Source organism: Neltuma alba, unplaced genomic scaffold (genome assembly GCF_004799145.2).
Source record: "Neltuma alba isolate B1F8T4 unplaced genomic scaffold, ASM479914v2 tig00011524_pilon, whole genome shotgun sequence".
Classification (NCBI taxonomy): Eukaryota; Viridiplantae; Streptophyta; class Magnoliopsida; order Fabales; family Fabaceae; genus Neltuma; species Neltuma alba.
Genome location: NW_021636190.1, coordinates 158,655 through 181,248, shown reverse-complemented (window position 1 = coordinate 181,248; position 22,594 = coordinate 158,655). Strand labels below are relative to the sequence as shown.

The window sequence follows — 22,594 nt, the reverse complement described above, 5'->3', positions numbered from 1 at the left end:
TGGAAAGCTTGGTGCGTCGTTGAGAAGGCACCCACCTACCTATCTAAAACAATTTATTTATTTTTCAAACAAAAGCTAAAAATTGATATTTAATGCAATATAAAAAGATTTTGATGTGAATAATTAAAAAGGAGAATTTCACACAAATAAGTTTAAAATTACTAAATATTAAATCATGTTTGGTAACAACACCTTAATAAGTTTGATAATATTAAATTTGCAAATAACAACACGTTATTATAAAAATTTATTATTTCAATTTTTTTTTTAAGGGGATTGAATTCTCCCCTCTTTTTTTTTTGGGTGAAAACGGTTCTCCCTAATTAAAATAATTTTTAAAAAAACGAATAGGAGGTGGGGAAGGAAGGAAAAGGAAGGGGAGAAGAAGCGGGGGTGGGACCCAGGAGTAAAGAGTCAACAAGGTTCCCGGGAACGCAGATCCGAGGGGTGGGCGGGCCCACCCACACTCTCCCTTTACTTGCCCGCCCGCTCTTTCCTCCCCCGTTTCTCTCTCTTTTAATTTCAACTTTATTATTTATTTATTTATTATATATTAATAATCACTCTCAACCATTTTTTTGAGGATGTTATAAAATAATACCGTGGTACTCATGTATGACTCCCACGTATTATTATTTCATTCAATACATTTTCATTTTTCTATTTTTTAGCTGTAAAGTGTAACTTAATTTACGCTGAATTTCATCCCACTAATTAATTTTCTAATGGTTTAATCACAAATAATTGATGAATATTATTCTTTGAGATACAAGGAGTATGATCTGAATCTGATGACAGTAAAGCCTTATATTTTCTGGGACATTAAAGATAGAGAGGAGTCGGAAGCCCTACGACTCACATGGGTTGGATGATGACAATTAAATTTTATAATACCTCCGGTCCTAATTATAAAATTTCGTTTCTATAAATAAGGTTGGATGATGACAATTAAATTTTATAGATATTGTTAATGAAGTAATTGAAATTTTACAAATAGTTGTTGTGACTAATTTATTGATTATCACGTTGATTTGATATATGATCGAAATTATTTGGGGGGGGGGGGGACGTATACTTCTATGACTCTAACCTTTAAAATTATATGACCAGTTGATAAAAATAATTGAGTACCATATTCAATTGAAGTCTTCTAAAAAATCTTCTTGAACCGGGCTCTTCCTTTTTCTTCTTTCTGCTGGCATGCTTAGACATAATTTATGTTGAACTGTATTATTGATGATTATCAAGGGTATGATTTTCTACACAAAGCATAAACAAATGTGAGTTTTTAAATGGTGTTTTGTGTAACGCGTAAATCTCACCACAACTTGATGCTGTGCAATAATGCAAGTGAATATGTCAAAACATATTATGCTTATTAGCTTGATGATGTTACGTAATAGGAATACTTAATTAATTAAACCTGTCAATAGGAAAAATAGAATTTTAAATTTTGAAATTTAAACTATGCAATTTTAAGAATTGGGAAGATGGAGTTAAAATTTAGAAGAGTAGTAGGAGAAATGGGAAAGGGAAGCAGGCCCGCTGGTTGGTCAAAGTAGTTGACTTTGATTGATTTTGGTCACGTGGAAGGCGCCGCACTATTCGGGGCGGTGGCCCTTTCTCTTCATTTGCTTTTTTAGAAGCAGTCAAACTCTTTTCCTCACGAAACCTCCTTCCTCTTCCCCTTCTTTTCAACACCTGACGCACTCTCTGACGTTTCCTCTCCTTTTATAAACCCTCCTTCGTTCCTTTCTTGAAGACTTCTCACTTCATTCACCTCCCACGCTTTCTTCTCCGCGTAGTCGTCTTCCTTCTTCTTCTCTCTTCTTTTATGGACAAAGCATGGGGTCTTGCTCTTGATTCTTCTCCCGCCGCCGCTGCTTTCTCCCCCCACACCATGCTTCCCTCTTTAGGCTTCCCCGTTAATCTCACTCGCCCCTCCGCCGCCGACTCCCGCCTCCCCCCCGGCGAGCTCGACTTCTTCTCCGATCGCAACAACCCTCCTCCTCCTCCTCCCCCTCTCAAACCCGTCAAGAACGAGAATCCTCCCCCCGAATCACCCCCTTCCCATGTCAACGTATGCGCCCTCCTCATCTGTCATCACTTAATCTGGATTAAAACATCTTTTTTTCTGATTTCTTGACTATACATATGGTTATGATGCTGATTCCGTTCTTTAATTTTGTTTTTTTTTAATATAGACTGGCTTGCAACTCCTTACTGCTCATACTGGCAGCGATCAGTCTACGGTGGACGATGGAGTTTCATCTGATGCCGAAATCAAGCGAGCCAAGAGTTCAACCGAGGTACGCTTATATATGGTCTTCGTTAATTGTTTAATACAAGAAAAGATCTATATCATATATATCCCGATCTTAGTTAGTTCCTGTTTATGATAATTTTAGGTGCTATCCTTGTTAATTCATAGATATTTATCTAAGGCTGGTAAAAATTTTGATGTATAATTGATTTCTGCGTGTCGAGAAATAACTTTTACTGCAAATTTTGATTACCGCCCGACTGTCTGAAACTGAGAATTACGGGTGTATGTTTCAGTTGGCGCAACTGCAAGAGGAGCTTCAACGTATGAATGCTGAAAACGTGAAACTGCGGGACATGTTGAGTCACGTGAGCAGTAATTACGCGGCTCTGCAGATGCATCTTGTCACTTTAATGCAGCAGCAGCAGCAACAGATTCAACGTACGCAGAGCACAGGAAATGAGGTAATTAAGAATACAGTGGAAACACAAGATTATGTTATGGCCAATTTTTATGTATGAATGTTTCGAATCTCGTATGCTTACCTAATTTGGGTTGACTTAGGTTGTTCAATCAAAACCTGATGACAAAAGAGAAATTGCACCGATGCCGCTTCTGGAATTGCGGCCTAGAAGTGGAACAGCTGAAGTAGATAACGAGATATCCCATTCAACTTCTGATGAAAGAACAAGGTCCACCACCCCTCCTGTTAACAACAACAGTGGTAAGAATGAGAGGGAAGAGAGCCCAGACTCAGATGTTCATCCCCAAGGCTGGGGCAGTGGTCCTAACAAACTTCAGAAGCTGAACCCCTCCCCAAATTCCACCGACCCATCAACCAGTACCGCCGCAGAAGCCACTATGAGGAAAGCTCGCGTCTCAGTTCGTGCCAGATCAGAGGCACCCATGGTATGTCTAGTATTAATTTATCAAGAACTAAATTGTCTATATCTGCTAATTAAAAGACACATCAGAATTTCATGGTAATAACTGAGACTGATCTCTGTTTGACTCTTACAGATCAGTGACGGGTGTCAGTGGCGAAAATACGGACAGAAAATGGCAAAGGGAAACCCTTGCCCTCGTGCTTACTATAGATGCACCATGGCGGTCGGTTGCCCAGTTCGCAAACAAGTAAGCCTTTTCATCTTTTTGTGTTATATAGTTATATACTATATAACCAATAGTATCAATATTTGTAGTAGTGGAAGGCTGACGAGGTTATGCGCTCTTTCGAATTGTTAAGGTACAACGTTGCGCGGAGGACAGGACGATTTTGATAACTACCTATGAAGGAAGCCATAACCATCCGCTGCCGCCGGCGGCGATGGCGATGGCATCAACGACGACTGCAGCTGCTAGCATGTTGTTGTCGGGTTCGATGTCGAGTGCAGACGGAATAATGCATCCGAACTTACTGGCCAGGGCTATTCTTCCATGTTCGTCTAGCATGGCTACGCTTTCGGCTTCGGCTCCGTTTCCCACTATAACATTGGACCTCACTCACAATTCAAACAGCAACATTAACAACCCTATGCAATTCCAGAGACCTCCATTTCAGGTACCTAATTTCCAAGGGCAGCCTCAGGTTCAACCAACGGCGTCAGGTCAACATCACTTGGCTCAGGCATTTTCGCAAGCACTTTACAATCAGTCCAAGTTCTCTGGCCTTCACTTGTCCCAGGATATGGGTTCGTCGTCTTCATCTTCTTCCCAATTAGCCCACCAACCTCCCAGGCCGGTGCAGCCAAGCCAACCGCCGCAGCCATCATTGGCAGACACGGTGAACGCGGCTACCGCGGCCATCACGGCCGACCCAAACTTCACAGCAGCGCTCGCGGCCGCCATCTCCTCCATCATTAATGGCGGCGGCGTGCCCTCGAGCAGCAACAACAACAATAGCAGCGGCAATCCCAACATCACATGTGGTACCACAATCAGCAGTTTCTCAGGGAATCCGTAAAAGCTTTGTCTTTTTCGTTTCTCGTAAATTTGTTTCTTCTTTCATACTTTTGGGGAGGGGGGAGAACGAAATGAAAAATGTTCATATGTTTTTTTTCTTCTTTAAATTTTTCTCCGTGTCTAGCGAGGGAGGAAGATTTAGATCACGAGGGAAGTCTCATTCTTTCTTTGTTATTTCATCGTTATTTGAATAACTTGGGATTAGGATTATGCGAGTAAATAGACAGGAAGAAAAGAACACACAGTACCTACTACCGATGTATCTCTGTATCTTGTACCTTAAATTTTAGCAAATTTTTAAAATATGAGTACCGTCCATTATACTCCACTTGTACCAGATTTTTATTCACGCAATAGACTCAAAGTCATATTCTGAAATCGCCGTCTGAAAACTGACAAGGAAATTAGTAGAGAATATCTCTTGAGCCGGGGCATCTGGATCAATCGAACTTATCTATATGGTTCTGGGGAAATTTCACAATCTGGGGAACTCGAAAGCAACGTAGACGACCGAGTTTTCCGAGGAGGACAAAAGAAGCGTCAAGAAAGAGGCAAGGAACAGTGTATGCTGAGAAAGAATAATGGGGGGATTAGTGTGATTGGTCAAGAAATACGGCCATTGCAAAATTTCAAAAATGACAGGTAAGAGAAAGAAATGGGGGGAAGCTTCGGGGCAAGTACGTGGACTGGACGTGGGCACTCGGTTTGCGTGGAAGTAATAAAGAAAAAGAAACGGAGTAATGATAGGGTCAATGAAGTGAGAGAGAGAGAGACAGGGAGAGAGAGAGTTTCATTGGATTGGAGCAAGCTGGATTGGATTTTTGACTTACTTTTACTTTTCCACGAGACTCACGTTAGGGCCCACCTCGGTGCCATTCAACCAATCATGTGTGAGAGATGGCGAGGTGTCCAGTCCAGCACGTCACTTCTGTGTATGTCTGAGCTGGTCGCACCGTACCTTATCCACCGTACCCCCGGTCTTCTTCCTCGTCTTCCACCTTTGACTTGTTCTTTCTCTCTCCCTCTCCCCCGCCTTAATAATAATAATAACAGACTCACACTTGATCTTAATTTTACGCATAATCACTTGTTAATATTAATATAATCATGTCAAATATTAAGTGCCATCGAAAATAATACTACTTTGCTTCATTCTCAAACAATATAGTAATTCATTTTTGAAATTTCATTCCATGTTGGAATATGCATGAGAGCTTTTTAAATATCCAGCTGATCAATAGTCAAGATGGTGCCACATAGGCATGCCTTGTGTCTGTTTGTTATTGGGCGATTTAAGGTCAGAGGCCTCAGAGTGAGAGATTGCTCCCGCATGCATGTGAATGACCTCATTGCACTCTTGACTTTTTTCTTTCTAAAAGGCACTACTGAATTCGATCACCAAAACATGAGAACATCCAATCAGGCATGTGTTATGGAAGAGTAAAATACAAGTAAGACTGATTTATTCTTTTTAAGCGATAATGGATTGTGATTTTCCCATAATCTGTTTCCCCCCCTTCTCGATCTTTAAATTAAAAAAAATGAATGACTTCAATGCGATATCTTATAAAAGCATTATTAAAATATTTTATAAACTACAATTTATATTCTAAACTGGAGGGATTACTCTATGTGCGTGTGTGTATTAAAGCTGTTTTCGAGATTTTTGCATTCTTTTTACTTGGAAATTAACCCACAGAAATAGAGTCTTATAGGAGCCACTACTTCTAGTGTTTGATCGTCAGCAAATGTTTTCTTCTTCTTCTTCTTCTTTTTTTTTTTTTTTGCCAACAACACATCGGAGCTTGCTTATATAACATATCCCTCGAAAAGTTAACTCTGTATAAACTATGTGTAGGGGGGCCAAAAAAACGCAGTTGCAAATGGAGGTACGGATATATGATTTCTTTCATTTGTAATTATATATCTACTGTACGTGGACAATAATACACGAGAACTGAGAAGTCAGATCTGTTTAGAGGAAGCAAAGATAAAAATGATTGTTTAATTTGTGAATAGGATCATGTGATTGCATGTGAAGGTGGAAGACCTATGCAAAATGAATTTTATGGACAACTTATGACAATCTTTGAAAATGAGCCCAGTCACATTTATTGAAACTAATATTACTTGTGAAATCGATGCTTTTTTAAAAATAAAAATATTATTCTCTTCTATGCAGATCCATGTAATCTGATATATATTAACAAAATAAGATATGATACGATATGCACTTATATGATACGATATGCATTTATTGAGTTCCATCCATTTGAAAAGTTTTGATATTTCTTGAAGAGCAAGAGACTCATCGAGAGCTCACGGTTTTGAGAGTGATTCATTTTATTGATAGTCCTCTAGTTCTTATATATTACCTAATTATTGAGTTAATTTTGATTCTAAATAAAAGATTTATTTATCATATTTATCAGTTTTTCTTAAATTACTCCTATGAATACTTCCTTAACTATAATCAAGTAGAAAAGGAAGTGAGGATATTAAGAAAAATGATTATTGTGTTTTAGGAAAAAAACATGTCATATTTTTTATAATTAACTAATTTACCTGACTTTTTTAATCTAATTAAATTAGTTAAATAAGTCTTGTATTAAAAACTGGAGGAGTACTTTCTAATGAAGACTTGGATCATGAATTTTACTTAACCATAAAAAAGGTAAGGTCAATTTTTCATTAATTTCTTGATTGTGTGTATGTTTGTTATGAAAGTGAATATATATACAAAAAATCATTTTTCCATCAAGGAAAACCACTTGCAAATTTCCACTTGTGTTGGCGTGGGTCTCACCGTGTATTTTATTTAATTTAAAAAGTATGGAGATATGCTAAAATGTAGTAAGTTGATTCGCATGGATATCCCGATCGATGTATTTAAAATTAAAACATATTTGAATTAATAAGTAAGATTGATGTGTATGTCCCAATGTATTTGGTTGATTATATTGCCACGAGTCCATGTTACATATTTGGGTCAAATCAAATGACACTTTTTAGAGATAATTTCGTAAATTCACGTTCTAACTTTAACATCACCCGAAGATCATTATGTTTACGAGTCATTTTGGAATTCCAGAGAAACAAAGTTAGATTTCCCGACCATTCTTATCCCTCTGATAAGAATCAGAGTATTCGCGGAAAGCTGAAACAAATTCAATTCTCATATCATTCTGTAAAATGGCTTACATACTTAATACATCAGTCCACACCTCTTTATATTGGACAAAACTGAACTGAACGAAGTAACAAACTACTGGACTAATGGGCCTACAATATTCAACCAGACAGGCCCAACTATCAAACACTAACTAAACAAAAACTATACATTTAATACTCCCCCTCAAGTTTGGGGCTGGTAAACGTTTAAAGCACCTAACTTGCTAAGTAACCGCATCTGTGTTTCTTTACCCACTGCTTTGGTTAATATGTCAGCCTCTTGATCAGCAGACCTTACATGCTGCAATTTGATTAAACCCTTTGTCACCTTTTCCCTTACAAAGTGACAATCAATCTCAATATGCTTTGTCCTCTCATGAAAGACCGGATTTGTTGCAATGTAGATTGCAGGTCTGCTGTCACAATGCACATCCACTGGCTCCTGTACAGACACCCCCAGATCGGCTAAAAGACCTCTCACCCAGATTACTTCAGAGACAGCTGAACCCAATGCCCTATACTCAGCTTCAGCAGAGGATCTTGAAACTGTCACTTGCTTCTTTGTCTTCCAGATTATAAGTGCATCTCCTAATTTGAGAAGATAGCCAGTCACGGACCTCCGCGTGGTCTCACATGACCCCCAATCTGAATCACAAAAGCAGTGAAGCTTCAAATCCCCCTTTGAGCTCAGCTGAATTCCAAGACCAGGCGATTGTTTGAGGTATCTCAGCACTCCCATAGCAGCTCCCCAATGACACTTCATTGGTAGTTGCATGAACTGACTCAATACCTGCACAGGAAAGGAAATATCAGGCCTTGTCATAGTTAAATATATTAGTTTTCCTATCAGCCTCCTATACTTCCCTGGTTCTGGGAACAAATCCTCCTTTCGATGCTTCCCTTCTTCATAAGCTGTCAATTTTAAATGCTGTGGCATAGGCAAACTGAGGGGTCTACAACCACTCATACCTGTTTCTGCAAGAAGATCTAGTATATATTTCCTTTGGGACAGTATGATTCCCTTTCTGGACCTTGCCACCTCAATGCCCAAAAAATATTTCATGACACCTAAGTCCTTGATTTTAAAATGACTATGCAGATATGATTTAACCTGAATAATTCTTTGCTCAGAACTCCCAGTAATCAATAAGTCATCCACATAAACCAGAATAACTACAAAAGCATCATCATAATGTTTAATATACAAAGAATAATCATGTTTACTCTGCACAAAACCTCCACTAATCAAAGACAGTGAAAGTTTTTGATTCCACTGCCTTGAAGCTTGTTTGAGTCCATAGAGGGACTTCTTAAGTTTACACACCATATTATTCCCTTGGTTCTTAAAACCTTGGGGTATGGTCATGTAAACTTCTTCATCAAGATCTCCCTGCAAAAAGGCATTATTCACATCCATTTGATACAATGGCCAATTATTCACAGCGGCTATCTTTAAAACAGTTCTAACAGTGACCATTTTCACCACAGGAGAAAAATGTTTCATTATAATCAACCCCTTCAATCTGACTATAGCCTTTTGCTACTAATCTAGCTTTATATTTATCAATGGTCCCATCTGGCTTATATTTTACCTTATAAACCCACTTACATCCTATTGGCCTTTTTCCTTTAGGTAAATGAACAATATCCCATGTTTCATTCTGTTCTAAAGCCTTTATTTCATTTTTCATAGCTATTACCCAATTATTGTCACACACAGCATCAGCATAGTAGATAGGCTCAATGACAGAATCAATCGAACAAAGAAAGCTCATATGTGAAGGGGAAACACCATCATATGATATATAATTCTCTATTGGATATTTGCATACAGATCTCTTTACTGTGTTACAAGCAGATTCACCAGTATTGGACTTCGCCATGTTACAAACATAATCTCTAGACCATATAGGGGGACGTCTCTCTCTCACAGGACGTTCATTAACACAATCAGAGTTCACACCAGTGCAATTTAAGGGCTGATCATTAGCATTATCAATCACAGAATCAACATTATCATCATTATTAGTCACTGAATTGGATGTAGAGCTAGAATTCCTTGTGAATTCCGACTGAGAGTGCTCATTATGATCATCAAAATAAAACATTTTTTTAACCTCATCAGACACTCCCCCTTGATCCGTACCATTGGTGATCTGAAATGGAAAAACATCCTCAACAAACCTTACATGTCTACTTATAAACAGTCTATGATCTTTTAGATTCAGCAAAATATACCCCTTTTTATTATCAGAATACCCTAAGAAAACACATGGTATTGACCTAGATTGAAACTTATCTGAATTAATAAGATTTGTGGCATAAGCTAAACAACCAAAAACTCTTAAATCAGCATAGTCAGGGGTCCGACCATGCACAAGTTGATAGGAACTCTTGAAATCTAATATTCGGCTAGGAATTCTATTTGCTAGATGAGTTGCCATTTTAACGCATTCACCCCAAAACTTGATTGGCAAACCTGATTGTATTATTAGACCTCTTGCAATTTGCATTAAGGTCCTGTGTTTTCTTTCTACAACACCATTCTGCTCAGGAGTATAAGGACAAGAACTTTCATGTATGACACCCCTATCTTGGAAATACTTTGTTAATTCATGGTTAATAAATTCAGTGCCATTATCGCTTCTTACCCTTTTAACAGATTTTTCAAACTGATTTTGAACATAAGCAAAAAAATTCTTGATATGACTAACAGTTTCAGATTTATGTTTCATCAAATACGTCCAAGTTGATCTAGAAAAATCGTCCACTATAGTCAGAAAATATTGAAAGCCTGAATGAGTGGGTACTTTGTAAGGCCCCCAAACATCCATATGAATTAGATCAAAACATTTTTTAGTTTTAATACAGCTAGAAGGGAAAGGAAGTTTGGTCTGCTTGGACTGGAAACAAACATCACAACTTTTATTCATATTCACTGATTTGTCATGTACAATGTCTAAGTGTCTCAACACATTCACAGGAGTGTGTCCAAATCTTTTATGTAAAAGCCACAGATCAGTATGATTCACAGAACAGCAAGTATCAGTATCTATCCTTGTATCAATGTAACTCTTTTCTAAATCCAGAAGGTATAAACCGTGCACTACTCTACCAATCCCCATCATTCTCCCATCCTGAAGGTCCTGCAACATACATCTATCAGGATAGAAAGATACCACACAGAATAGTTCTTTAGTGACCCTAGAAACAGATATTAGATTGAATTGAAGCTCAGCAGCATATAAAATCCCTTTTAATTCAATTCCATTAGGAAATTTAATATCTCCTACGTGAGTCACAGAAAATCTGTCTCCATTTGGAACCCTTATAGTTTTAATTGGTCCATTATAAGTTGCATAATTGTCCAATAATCCTAGGTCACTGACCATATGTGTGGTGGCTCCTGAATCTAAGACCCACTTACTGTGTTTTAAATCAGAAGAGTATAGAATTGGCAAACCTGTACCGCTTAACGCATGAGCATCAGCATTCGAGTCCTTTTTCAACAGCTCCAGCAAGCGTTCATATTGCTCTGCTGTAAAGCTTGGTGAGACGGTGGAGACATTTGTGAGAGCCTCTCCTTCCCGATTGCTCCCACTCTGTTTTCCTCTGACTTCTTGATTCTGTCTCCCTTTATTACTTTTGAAATCAGCTGGAAACCCGATAAGCTCCCAGCAATTATCCCTTGTATGTCCTCTCTTATGGCAGTGATTGCATTCCGGTGGGGGATTTCCTCTCCCCCTACCTCTTCCTCTGCCTCTGCCTTTAGCAATCATCGCTGCCCCTTCGGTGACATTAACCTTCTCCATACTGGCAATATTTTTCTGTGCCTCAACTTCCAGAACCATCGCATATGATTGATTAACCGTGGGAAGGGGGTACATTAAAAGTATTTGGCCTCTCGCATTATCGTAGACCTCGTTTAACCCCATCAAAAACTGGAGTAACCTTTGCTGTTGCATAGCCTCGTTATAGGCTTTAGATGTAGCACATTTACAAGACGGGATTCCCACAATATTAGCCTGCTCTTCCCAGAGTTCCTTTAACCGTGAGTAATACCCAGAAATTGTTAACTCACCTTGGCGCAGCGAATGTATTTCTCGATGGAGGGAGAAAACTCTGGAGCCGGATATCTTATCGAAACGCTCCTTTAAATCCTCCCACGCAACGTGCGCTTCCTGAAGATACACTAAACTGTTCGCCAAGTCCTTCGAAACAGAGTTCAAGATCCAAGAGAAAACAACGGCGTTGCACCGTTCCCAAAGATTCTGGAGATTGGGTTCTTGATCACACTTCTTGCATGACCCGTCGATAAACCCGACCTTGTTCTTCCCTCTCAAGGCTATTAACATAGCCTTGCTCCAGATTGTGTAGTTATCGCTGCCGGTTAATACCTGACTAATGATGGAAGCTCCTTGCGTCTCGGAGGGATGCAAGTAAAGGGGATGTGCGAAATTGACGCTCGATTCTCCGGCTGCCTTCTCTTCTCCCATGCTTCTTGCAATAGTCTGGTTAGGGTTTGCAGATTGTAAAATCGGTAAGGGTGCGTTCTTGGTTTCGGGACAGACGGTGAATATGTGAAACGAAACGCTCTGGGTTAATCTTGAACTTCCGACACCGAGCTCGACTTGATGTATTGGGCTTCCTCACGAAATAATCTTTTGGATCGCAACATGTGCTCTGATGCCATGATAAGAATCAGAGTATTCGCGGAAAGCTGAAACAAATTCAATTCTCATATCATTCTGTAAAATGGCTTACATACTTAATACATCAGTCCACACCTCTTTATATTGGACAAAACTGAACTGAACGAAGTAACAAACTACTGGACTAATGGGCCTACAATATTCAACCAGACAGGCCCAACTATCAAACACTAACTAAACAAAAACTATACATTTAATACCCTCCAACCAATGACATGTGGATGAGGACGCCAAGTCCAAAAGGAGAATAAAGAAATGCAAAAAGGAAAGAACAAGTTCAGGAAAAGAAGAGCCATCTTTTTCAATTAGTTATAAGTTTCAAGAGGTTAAAGGTTTCATGCATGCATGTGAGTAAATATCCAATCACCTTCGTCGCGTGAAGCTCCTTCAATCTCTCCTTTTTATTTTGTTCAATATTCAATGAACCATTAATGCTTCTAGATTTTTACTCTCAAAACTCCTTTTCAGCATCCATCATTTGCTAAAAAGCTGTTTCTTTTCTTTTATTTCAGAATTCAGAATTAAATAAATGCAATGTTAAATTAACTGTCGGCAAAAGAAAAAGTTCAATTTACCTTGCATAATTTTTTTTTCCCAAAGCAAATATATCCTTTGATTGAAAGTAATATTATTAGAAGTATTATCGGATATCAAATATAGATTTTTTTTTTAATAGAAGTTCAAATTTTGTGGAAGACTGGCCCATTTCATTTTTATCAGCTGGGGGTATCTGAGGAAAAAAATTTCTAGGTATGTCCAAGTAAAATGCTTCTCATCTTGATTAAAAAAAAGAAAGGGTCCAGGTGAAACGAAGCGGCAGAAATTGTTCCGTTAGGGCTTGTCCTATGTTGTGATGGGCCAACCAATAAACAAAAGGCCCAGCCCATGTGGGTTAAATCGGGCTAGCAGGCTCTCCACTTTTTTGGTCAAAAGCAGGCTCTGTGTGCTTTTGCCAAAGCAGGCTCTCTACTTAACCGAGCTAAAACGAATAGAAAATGGAATGATGGCCTAGTGGATCTATTTCAGCGTATAGAAATTTAGTATTTTTTTAAATTAAAGTGCACGAGCTTTATTAATTGGAATGTTTGAGTTAAAAAAAATTACTCCTCCGGTCCTTAATATAGGACCCAATTCTTGAGTTAGTTTTGGTCCTAAATATAAGACCCATTTCTCATATTTATCAGTTTTCTCTAAATGACCCCTATAGATACTCTCTCACCCATAATCAAGTAGAAGAGGGAGAGGGGTATTAAGAAAGATGATTCTGGTATTTTGGGAAAAATGTGTCACTTTTCTTATAATTAACTAACTTACCTAACTTCCTTAATCTAATTAAATTAGTTAAATGGGTCTTATATTAAGGACCAGGAGTATAATATAAATGTTCAAAATAGTTCACACATCTAAGTGACTAAATAATTGTCAGAAAATATCAAAATTACGATGTGAAACAAAACAATAGTGCACATCATCATACTGACCTCTGAGTGTAAATTGGAAAAGGAAAACTAGAGTCACCAGTGAGGATTATTGAAGACGGAGCAAAGTGAAAAGATAAGCAATACTGTGAATCCAATGAAGGATCAAAACAGTAATATGAAACTATGAGCAGCGAGGAGGAGGAAGAAGAAGCCATAAAAACTACAGAATGGAGGGATAGTACGTAAAGAGTAAGGAAGGAAAATGGAGGTAGAAATGTAAAAGAATTGTTTTGCTGTCTTGTGAGTGATATATACTGATATGTGGGGAAACGTGTGGTAGTCGGTTGCGAGTAGGTAAGGGAATGGAACACTCTGAACAAAAGCATAAACTGTAGAAGGAAGAGGACAGTGACAGGGACAGGAGAAGGGAGCAGAATAGAAAGAGTGAAGGTAGCAAGTAAAAGGAGTGGCTGTTGGGAATTGGGATAACCTGCGAGTTATAGACGAGGTTGCTTGCAGCCATGGAAACAGTATTCCTCCCACTTGGACTACTACGCCATGCCTTGCACTCTATGTCTTTGCTTTTCTCCTTACCACCTTCCTTCCTTCCTTCTTCTCTCACGCTACTTCTGTCTGCATCTTTCTTTTCTTCTTCCTTTCCATAATTAATTAGACGACGTGGATATATATCTACAATCTAAACAAACAGATATTCGGATCCGCATTCCGTGCTCATCATCTTGATGAGGACGGAGTGCTCAGCACTCAAAACGTATGAGGGACTTTTTTTTTTATTACAAAAAAATATATGTATTAGAATTATTTTTAGTTAAAGTTTATCTAATATTCTTAAATATTTTTTTACACATTCAATATTTTAAAATATTTTCTCATATGTATTTAGTGTTCTAAAATATTTTCTGACACTGCATTTGAAAAAATATTTAAGAATCTAGTATTTTAAAGTATTTTGTGATCTATTTGGTACCTAAAATATTTTTTCATATATGTTCATTATTTTAAAATACTTTGTGACTGGGCTTACCTAAAAACATATTTTTGGATCTAGTATTCTAAAGTCTTTTATGATTTATTTAGTATCATAAAATATTTTTAGTATTCTAAAAAATTTTATGATACAATATCAAGAAATAGAAATTTTTTAAAACATTAAATGCACATGAAAAAATATTTTAAGGTACTAAATAAATCATAAAATACTTTAAGATATTGAAAACATCTAAAAAAATATTTTTGAGTACTAGATAAATGTTAACCAAAAATAATTTTAATACATACTTTTTCAGATTCTTAATATAAGAGTTAGTTTAACTAATTCAAGTATACTACAAAAATTAGCTAAATTAGTCAGTTGTAATAAATAAATGTTGTTTTCTCTAAAATGCCTCTCACTAATTATGTGTATTAACTAAAATCAACAATTAATTAAATCTTTAACACGTACAATTATTATAAGGACTATATTGAAAAAAATAAATATATATAAGAGATAAAGTAGATTAGAATATTATATTGAAGACTAAATTAAATATCAAGATAATTTAATATTAATAATTTGACATGGTATAAATTTTTTTGTAACAAAAAAATAAAAATAAAAATGCTCAGCACTAAAAAAATAAAAATGCTCATCAATGAGCACGGAATGCGAACGCCAGATATTCATTCAATATCTCTAATAATTACTAGAAAGAAATTGACATATACATGAAAAGTACAAAATTCATACACAGAAGATATCATTCAGGTATTTCTTATTGTTTTAGTACAAAGGCCGGCTCGAACTTGTCTCGATCTGTGCTACCCATCCAAGAGATTGTTGGCAAATTCAGGTCTTTATTTTTTTGACCAAAACAATAAAGTTTTTAAACAGAACATTTTGCCTTTTCGCCCAAATAATGACTATTGGGTTTGCAAGTTTTGAGGGGTGTTTTCGTGACGCAAGTCAAGGCAGATCCGTGATGGCAACTTGGAGTTTGCACTTAATGGCAGGTGTTCTTATTTTGTTGAAAACAAATGGCAGATCCGTAAACTGCATTCCTTTTGATGATCTTTTCACTTTTCTTTCACTGCCTTGAGCCACATATTTTCACTTTTTTATTTCTTTCCATTTTGGCCTTCCCAGCCCTTTTAAATTTTACAATATTCAACACATCCTCCAATCCCAATCCGTCACTTTAAAGTTTAATTCTTAAGCATTAAGCTTTCTCTTCGGCCTAACCAAGTCTTAATTCTCCCCAAATATCATTAATATCATATATTATTATACTCTTATACGTCCTCATCCTCACACTAATTCTCTTTGTCATGCTCATTATTTTATGTTGACAAACGCGATGCGCCAACCATTGATGGATGGTTTGATGCAAATACCTTTGAGAGTGAAATAATTATATTATACTCATCTATTTAGAAACAAAAACGTGAAATAGATGTGGTAACGCAGTTGGCTGGAACTGTTCTAGTTTTACCATGAGTTTCGAATTTGAGATGTGAGAATGTAGTATTTTTAGAACCAAAAACACCAATTTTAATAATTCCTGTCATGTCTTGATTTAGATTAGTTTGAATCTGTTGTTATACTTGAAAGATGGCCTGGTTGAGAATAGCGGTGTCACCACACAAAGAAAAAACGTGAAATAGAGATTATCGAATAAACAATCCGCTTTCTGTTTTTTTTTTATTATAACAAACGCGCTAAAGAACAGAATAAGGGTAGTGGGGGGTTTAAAAGCTCGAGAATGAAGGAGGTGGAGGTGTCGCGTTCTGAGGAAGGCAAAGCCTGCTTACGCATTTCCGTTATCAATTTTTTAATTAAAGGGTGGTCATCCTTTTTCGACGGCTCCAGATCACCCCCATTTCATCGGACGGTTCCCATCAAAGATTCCAACGCCTCGCTTTGCCTGTCTCCACCAGAATCGCGTCCTTTTTAGTCTCTCCCCCATACTTTAACCCCTCGCCTGCTCTATTAAAGCCTCGCACTTTCCTCATCTCGCCTACCTCTGTTCTGACTCTCTTGTGGATCCTGGTCAGTTTTTCATTCCCATTTCCATGATCATGCAATCTGTTTCCAACATTCACTTGCTCCATTAAAGATTCTGTTTTTGTTTTTAGTTTATCATTCCGATTTGTGGTGGGCTTTACTGCTTGATTTATTGTGATGATGATCGTTGATCATGCGCTGGTCTGAATACAGAATCGGTTTGATTGTGGTGTTCTTTTCTCTTCGGTTCTTATTCTCTTTTGTTGTATACCATTCCTATGCCTTCTGATGCTTTTTTTTTCGATTCCTTCGTCGCGAAGATAAAAAAGGAATCTCTTCTTTTTTTTTTTTTTTGGGTTTTATCAATTCGTTTCCTCGCGATTTGGATGTCTTTCCTTCTAAATTCTCATTTACTTCTGAATGCATGCAGTCATTTTATAATTTTCGTCACTGGCTTTATGTTTTTCTGAACTGGAAATTCTCTGTTTGGTTGACCAGTTCGGAATGGGAAACAAGATGAATGCTGTTCTGTTATGTTTCTTTCTGTCAAGCTTGTTGCTTTCGCTGGTTTTTTGCGAGCCCAGCGATGGGCTGCGTAGGATTGGACTGAAGAAAGTGAAGTTGGACCCGAACAACCGGCTTGCTGCTCGGCTCGGGTCCAAGGAGGGAGAGGCGTTCCGATCTTCCATTAGAAAGTATCATCTCCAAAGTAATCTTGGAGATGCTGCTGCGGGCTCTGATATTGTTGCGTTAAAGAATTACATGGATGCTCAGTACTTTGGTGAAATAGCCATTGGTAACCCTCCTCAGAAATTCAGCGTTATCTTTGATACGGGGAGCTCTAATTTGTGGGTCCCATCGTCCAGGTGTCATTTCTCGGTCAGCTTTTATAGACTCATGCCTTCCATAATATTTCTATATTAGATTTACTTTCTCATTTTGCTGATTTATTCTTGCATTTGAGGTGCAGCTTTCGTGCTATTTCCATGCCAAATATAAGTCTAGCCAATCCAGTACCTACAGGAAAAATGGTTCGTCTACCTTTTCCTATTGAAGAAGACTCTATAACTGCTCAGTCTGTTATATTTTTGTTGTCTTTTGTTAATCTTGCTGTCTTTCTTTATCAATAAAATATTCTATGGTCTGATCAGAATCTCAATTTGACTGAAACATGGAGTTTCTGAGGGATAAAGTGTGTCTGATCACAAAATTGACAATTTGAACCAGAGATGTTGAGGTGTCGTCTTCTTGTCTAACGATCAAATTTGTCTCGCTGTTGTTGTAGGAACTTCTGCTGCAATTCAGTATGGTACTGGAGCAATTTCTGGTTTCTTTAGCTATGACAACGTCAGAGTTGGTGACATAGTTGTTAAGAAGCAGGTAATGCCGATTGCCAATCCCTACATACGGTTTTTTTATTTTTTGGGTTGGGGGTTGTGTGAGAAAAAAGCTGAGTTCTTTTACTATATAGTTGAGTTAATATATTGACATAGAATACCTTCCGTTTCCCGTCAGGAATTTATTGAAGCAACAAGGGAGCCTGGTGTTACATTTTTGATGGGCAAATTCGATGGTATTTTAGGACTTGGATTTCAAGAAATCTCGGTTGGAAAAGCTGTTCCAGTGTGGTAATAACACATTTAAATTTTGTTCCCACGTTTTACTTGGGTTTTGTTAAATGTCCATTTGATCATAGGGCATACACTTGTCTCAGGTACAATATGGTTAAACAAGGTCTTATTAAGGAACCAGTATTTTCGTTCTGGTTGAATCGTAATCCAGATGAAGAGGAAGGGGGTGAGATTGTCTTTGGTGGTGCTGATCCTGCTCACTACAAGGGCCAGCACACTTATGTACCTGTGACACAAAAAGGCTATTGGCAGGTTGTTTTTCAAGTTATTTGTTTATCGTTCTACTTTCTGATGCATTTGTTTATGCTTTATTTTTTCCCACTTATTATCTGCTCACTGTTAATTGTGTCTTGGTGTTTTGATAGTTTGACATGGGAGATGTCCTTGTTGATGGCAAATCCACCGGTACGTGTAGGAAACTGATAAGACATGCTAATATGTTTTCTTTATGACATGATTCCTTGCTTTGCGGTTTTATACTTTGATCCTGACCTGAGCATATTTTCCTTCAGGATTTTGTGCCAATGGCTGTGCAGCTATAGCCGATTCTGGGACTTCTTTGTTAGCAGGCCCCACGGTATGAACTAATGCTTCTAGGGTTATGGTGATATATGCTATGCAACTCCTCGTTTCTGTCAGTAGAATTTGATAGGCCTACAGATTCTGCACTGACCACTTGGGATAAACAGTATAATAGGGGGTGGGAGGTAGTAAGATGACTGAAATGCTGACTTAGGTCAGAAATAGCTAAGTTGGTTTTGGTTAATCTGAAATTTTAAATGTTGACGGCATTGCTTTTGTGGATTTGCCCCCTTTCATATTGATATATAGTTTATTTTTTTCAGTTATGCGGTAGTTCTCATTTTTTGACAAGGTGATATCGAACCTGACAACCAAATAATTATTCCTGTTAGGTGCACAGCTTTTTGTGTATGAAAATGGAATCAAGTTTCCCAATATTCTTTTAGGCCTCTGTAATTTGATAATTAAGTTCCTCCATTACATCATTAAATGGGAGAAACTCTTGTCCATTGCTTGTGACTAACTTGTTTTGCTGATCAAATATCTGGTTGTGCTCTTTTAGTCCGTAATTACCATGATAAATCAAGCTATTGGAGCTGCTGGAGTCGTTAGTCAAGAATGCAAGGCAGTTGTTGCACAGTATGGGCAAACAATAATTGACTTGCTTTTGTCTAAAGTAAGGACCATTTTTTGCCTCATTCTTAGCATTCTTTTTGCTGTGATACCAAATCTGGTCACATTGGATGATGAATTTTCATGTGGCCCTCTCACTTCTTTAGGAAGAACCGAAGAAGATTTGCTCCCAAATTGGATTGTGTGCTTCTGATGGTACTCACGGTGTTAGGTAAGGCCTAAAGATCAATCACCCCAGGGATTTTCAGTTATCGTCTCTGTCACCTTGATATATTTGATGTTTTGTGATTATAATTAATGAAGAGTCTCTCTATTTCCACTATAGTATGGGCATTGAGAGTGTGGTGGATGAGAATGAAGGAAAAACACCTGGTTTTACGCGAGATGCTACCTGCCAAGCCTGCGAGATGGCTGTCGTATGGATGCAAAGTCAGCTGAGGCAGAATCAGACAGTGGATAAAATAATGAACTACATCAACGAGGTGAGTTTTCGCTTTGCCATTTCAGTATATTCATCCGGATCCTGTTGTTCCTCTTGACTCTAGCCTATGATGGTTTTTGCAGCTGTGTGATAAAATGCCTAGCCCAATGGGACAATCCGCTGTTGAATGTGGAAAAATCTCATCAATGCCTGCTGTTTCCTTCACTATCGGTGATAGAACCTTTGAGCTTGCTCCAGAGGAGGTACAGTGACTTGACTTGATTACTTTCCCTTTGTGAGAGGGCTGATCATCACCACCACTACTGGTTCTGCATGAAAACTCCTGTACTGATTTTGTTTTTCATTGGTGTGGTTTCTTCTTCAGTACATACTGAAGGTGGGAGAAGGCCCTGCAGCTCAATGCATTAGTGGCTTCATTGCTTTAGATATTCCTCCACCACGTGGCCCTCTCTGGTATATTGACCTTTTACTTCCATTGTTGAATACTGTTTTTCCTGCTTTTAATGAAGATTCTCACTCAAATGATTTTCACACACAAAATAATGCAGGATCCTTGGAGATGTGTTCATGGGGCGATATCACACAGTGTTTGACTTTGGAAAGCTGAGGGTGGGGTTCGCTGAAGCAGCATGAAACAAAGTGATGTTTCCCCCAAAAGCCATGGTTATTTGCTTGTGGTTTTTGGACTCCTAGCTATCATAACGGACCTTAAAAGTGTTATGGCTTTGTATATACTGTCGACTTACTCTCGCTACTCGCTTGACTGGTGTTTGTGAGGCTATGGCCGTAATGTGGCACTGAACTATGGATTAAAATGTTAAGTTAAAAGGGTTGTAGATATGGCTCTTGGGATCTCTTATTTACTTGCCGTCGTTTCTGTTTAGTTGCTTGTGTGTGATGTGTTCGTCATGTCGTTTATTAGCAAGATTAGCAATGTTTCAATTAACAAGGTTAGCAAAATCAACCAGGAAAGTAATTAAGATGTTTGATGAATTAGTTAAAGGTGCTTGAGATGATAATGGTACAACGTTAGGTGGTGGAGAAGAATGAAAACGATAGAAAAATAAATTGACCCAGTATAGTAATGTTACATTGAGGTCAAATTAATTTCTATAATATCATCCAATTTTTGTTATATCTTGATAATCTTGTTGGTTTTATAAAAGGCGGTGTATTTTTTAATTTATGAAAAATAAAGAGCTGCGTGTCGCGTAATTTAAATAAGCTGCTGGTTAAAAAAAGTTGAAAAGATATTATTTTATTTAAAAATATTTTTCTAATTATACCATCCTTTGTCAAAAAGATTCTGTTCTTATCAAGACCATGGAAGATAAAGCGTATATGGTTTTTTGTTTTTTGTTTTTAATTTGGCCTGAGAAAGCGTTGTGGTTTATAATCTGAAATATTGGAAATGCAAAAACCAAAAAAAATCTGAAATATTGGAATTGGATAAAATATAAGAATTAGCACACACCCCTGCCCACACTCAACTAAAAAGAGAAATCGAACGTTTAATTCAAGATCATTTTACAAATAATTTGGAAATGTTCCGCCTTGAATTACTTTGGTGGTCCTTGTAAAATTAATCCTTAATTTTAATATTAAGATGAAGATTTAACTCCACTTTATCTTAAATTGATTTTCAATTAAAATTATTTTAAATAATAGATTGAAAATTATAATTAAAATAATGACATATTGAGTAAAAAAAAATTAAACTTATCATAAATCAAATACCCATAGTTAATATTATTACGTCAGAAAATAACATAAAAATAAAATACTAAAACATTGTCGAAAAAATGAATATCTGATTCATTTATCTCTTACTTTATCTTTTAAACCAACTCATTAAAAGATAATTGAGGAGATTTTTTTTTTTTGGAGAAAAAGAAAGGAAAATCAAATCGCGTTGCTAAGATGCACATCTCTCTCTCTATATATAGCCACACTTTGGGAGGATATGTGCACAAGAAAACCATAAAAGTGAGTAGAGACCATAAATATCATAAAAAAGGTTTCCAATAATATTGAGAATTCCAAAAAGACGATGATGAAAGGAACAAGAAAAGGGCAAAAGCGAGAGCACGAAGAAGACACAGTGGGAGGAGAAGAATATAGCAGCAAGAAACAGAAGACGATGATAGTTGAGGACACAGATGGCAATATCGAAATTGTGGAGTCTCCAGAAAAGGCAGAGCGTATTGCTGCGCTGAAGAAACGATTCGAAGGCACCATCTTAAGAGCCAAATTAAAGCAATCTGAATGTGCTGAGACCAGAAGAAGGCTCAGAGCTTTTTGAAATTCCATCTCTTGTTCAAACACAATTTGTTCATTTATTTATCATAGATTTCAGTACTTTGTGTTATGTTACGTTGAATATTGAATATTCTTTGTATCTATTTTTTTTTTAACCTATGAGTTTTTCGTTCATATAATATTTCAGTACCTTAATTTAAATACATCTTGCATTACATGAAATTCTTCTACTCTTAAACTCATACTTGAATTCTAATATGATTATGTTATGATTATTTCACGAGAATATACGCAAGCAATTCACTCACTCTGTGTTACAATAAATATCACTTTGGCGTTTTTCACAAAAATTAAGAAAAATATTAAATTACGTAATTCCACCTATCATCTACTTCAAATTCAACTCCAACATTTAATTTGGAATGTACTTTCCTTTTTTTAATAACTCATAGTATCGTAAGTCATTTTAGGCTTGAGATTAATTTCTATAGCCGTGAGTGTTAAGGCTAAAGTCTTTTCAATAAGTGTGCTTTTCAGGAGTCAAAATTGTGTTCTTTTTTTTTTTTTTTTTTTA

General features: G+C 37.1%; 2 protein-coding genes across 6 annotated transcripts; both read left to right on the top strand.

Moving 5' to 3' along the window:
* Nucleotides 1-1,775: 1,775 nt before the first annotated feature.
* Nucleotides 1,776-4,553, top strand: LOC114714641 (probable WRKY transcription factor 31). The gene is made up of 6 exons (XM_028899395.1): nt 1,776-2,080; nt 2,205-2,309; nt 2,560-2,727; nt 2,828-3,172; nt 3,284-3,397; nt 3,510-4,553. The coding sequence occupies exons 1-6, from the start codon at nt 1,835-1,837 to the stop codon at nt 4,224-4,226; spliced, it is 1,695 nt and encodes a 564-aa protein (XP_028755228.1). The 5' UTR covers nt 1,776-1,834; the 3' UTR covers nt 4,227-4,553.
* LOC114714642 (aspartic proteinase) lies at nt 3,242-20,703 on the top strand. 5 transcript variants are annotated; one of them, XM_028899399.1, is made up of 14 exons: nt 3,242-3,246; nt 17,032-17,412; nt 17,504-17,564; nt 17,819-17,913; nt 18,049-18,161; nt 18,248-18,416; nt 18,530-18,569; nt 18,677-18,741; nt 19,249-19,362; nt 19,466-19,530; nt 19,645-19,801; nt 19,884-20,003; nt 20,126-20,214; nt 20,310-20,584. In XM_028899399.1, the coding sequence occupies exons 1-14, from the start codon at nt 3,244-3,246 to the stop codon at nt 20,392-20,394; spliced, it is 1,557 nt and encodes a 518-aa protein (XP_028755232.1). In that variant the 5' UTR covers nt 3,242-3,243; the 3' UTR covers nt 20,395-20,584. The 5 variants fall into 5 exon arrangements, with proteins under 5 accessions (XP_028755232.1, XP_028755234.1, XP_028755233.1 ...); XM_028899401.1 differs by lacking the exon at nt 3,242-3,246 and adding an exon at nt 16,523-16,578; XM_028899400.1 differs by lacking the exon at nt 3,242-3,246 and adding an exon at nt 16,548-16,566 and having other exon boundaries at nt 16,998-17,412.
* Nucleotides 20,704-22,594: the final 1,891 nt, after the last annotated feature.

Coding starts and splice junctions, on each gene's coding strand:
- LOC114714642 (XM_028899397.1), top strand. CDS start 16,727: ATGCGCTGGTCTGAATACAGAATCGGTTTGATTGTG. Junction 18,417..18,529: donor CACAAAAAGGCTATTGGCAG/GTTGTTTTTCAA, acceptor GTGTTTTGATAG/TTTGACATGGGAGATGTCCT. Junction 18,742..19,248: donor CTTTGTTAGCAGGCCCCACG/GTATGAACTAAT, acceptor GTGCTCTTTTAG/TCCGTAATTACCATGATAAA.
- LOC114714641 (XM_028899395.1), top strand. CDS start 1,835: ATGGACAAAGCATGGGGTCTTGCTCTTGATTCTTCTCCCGCCGCCGCT. Junction 2,081..2,204: donor CACCCCCTTCCCATGTCAAC/GTATGCGCCCTC, acceptor TTTTTAATATAG/ACTGGCTTGCAACTCCTTAC. Junction 3,398..3,509: donor GTTGCCCAGTTCGCAAACAA/GTAAGCCTTTTC, acceptor CGAATTGTTAAG/GTACAACGTTGCGCGGAGGA.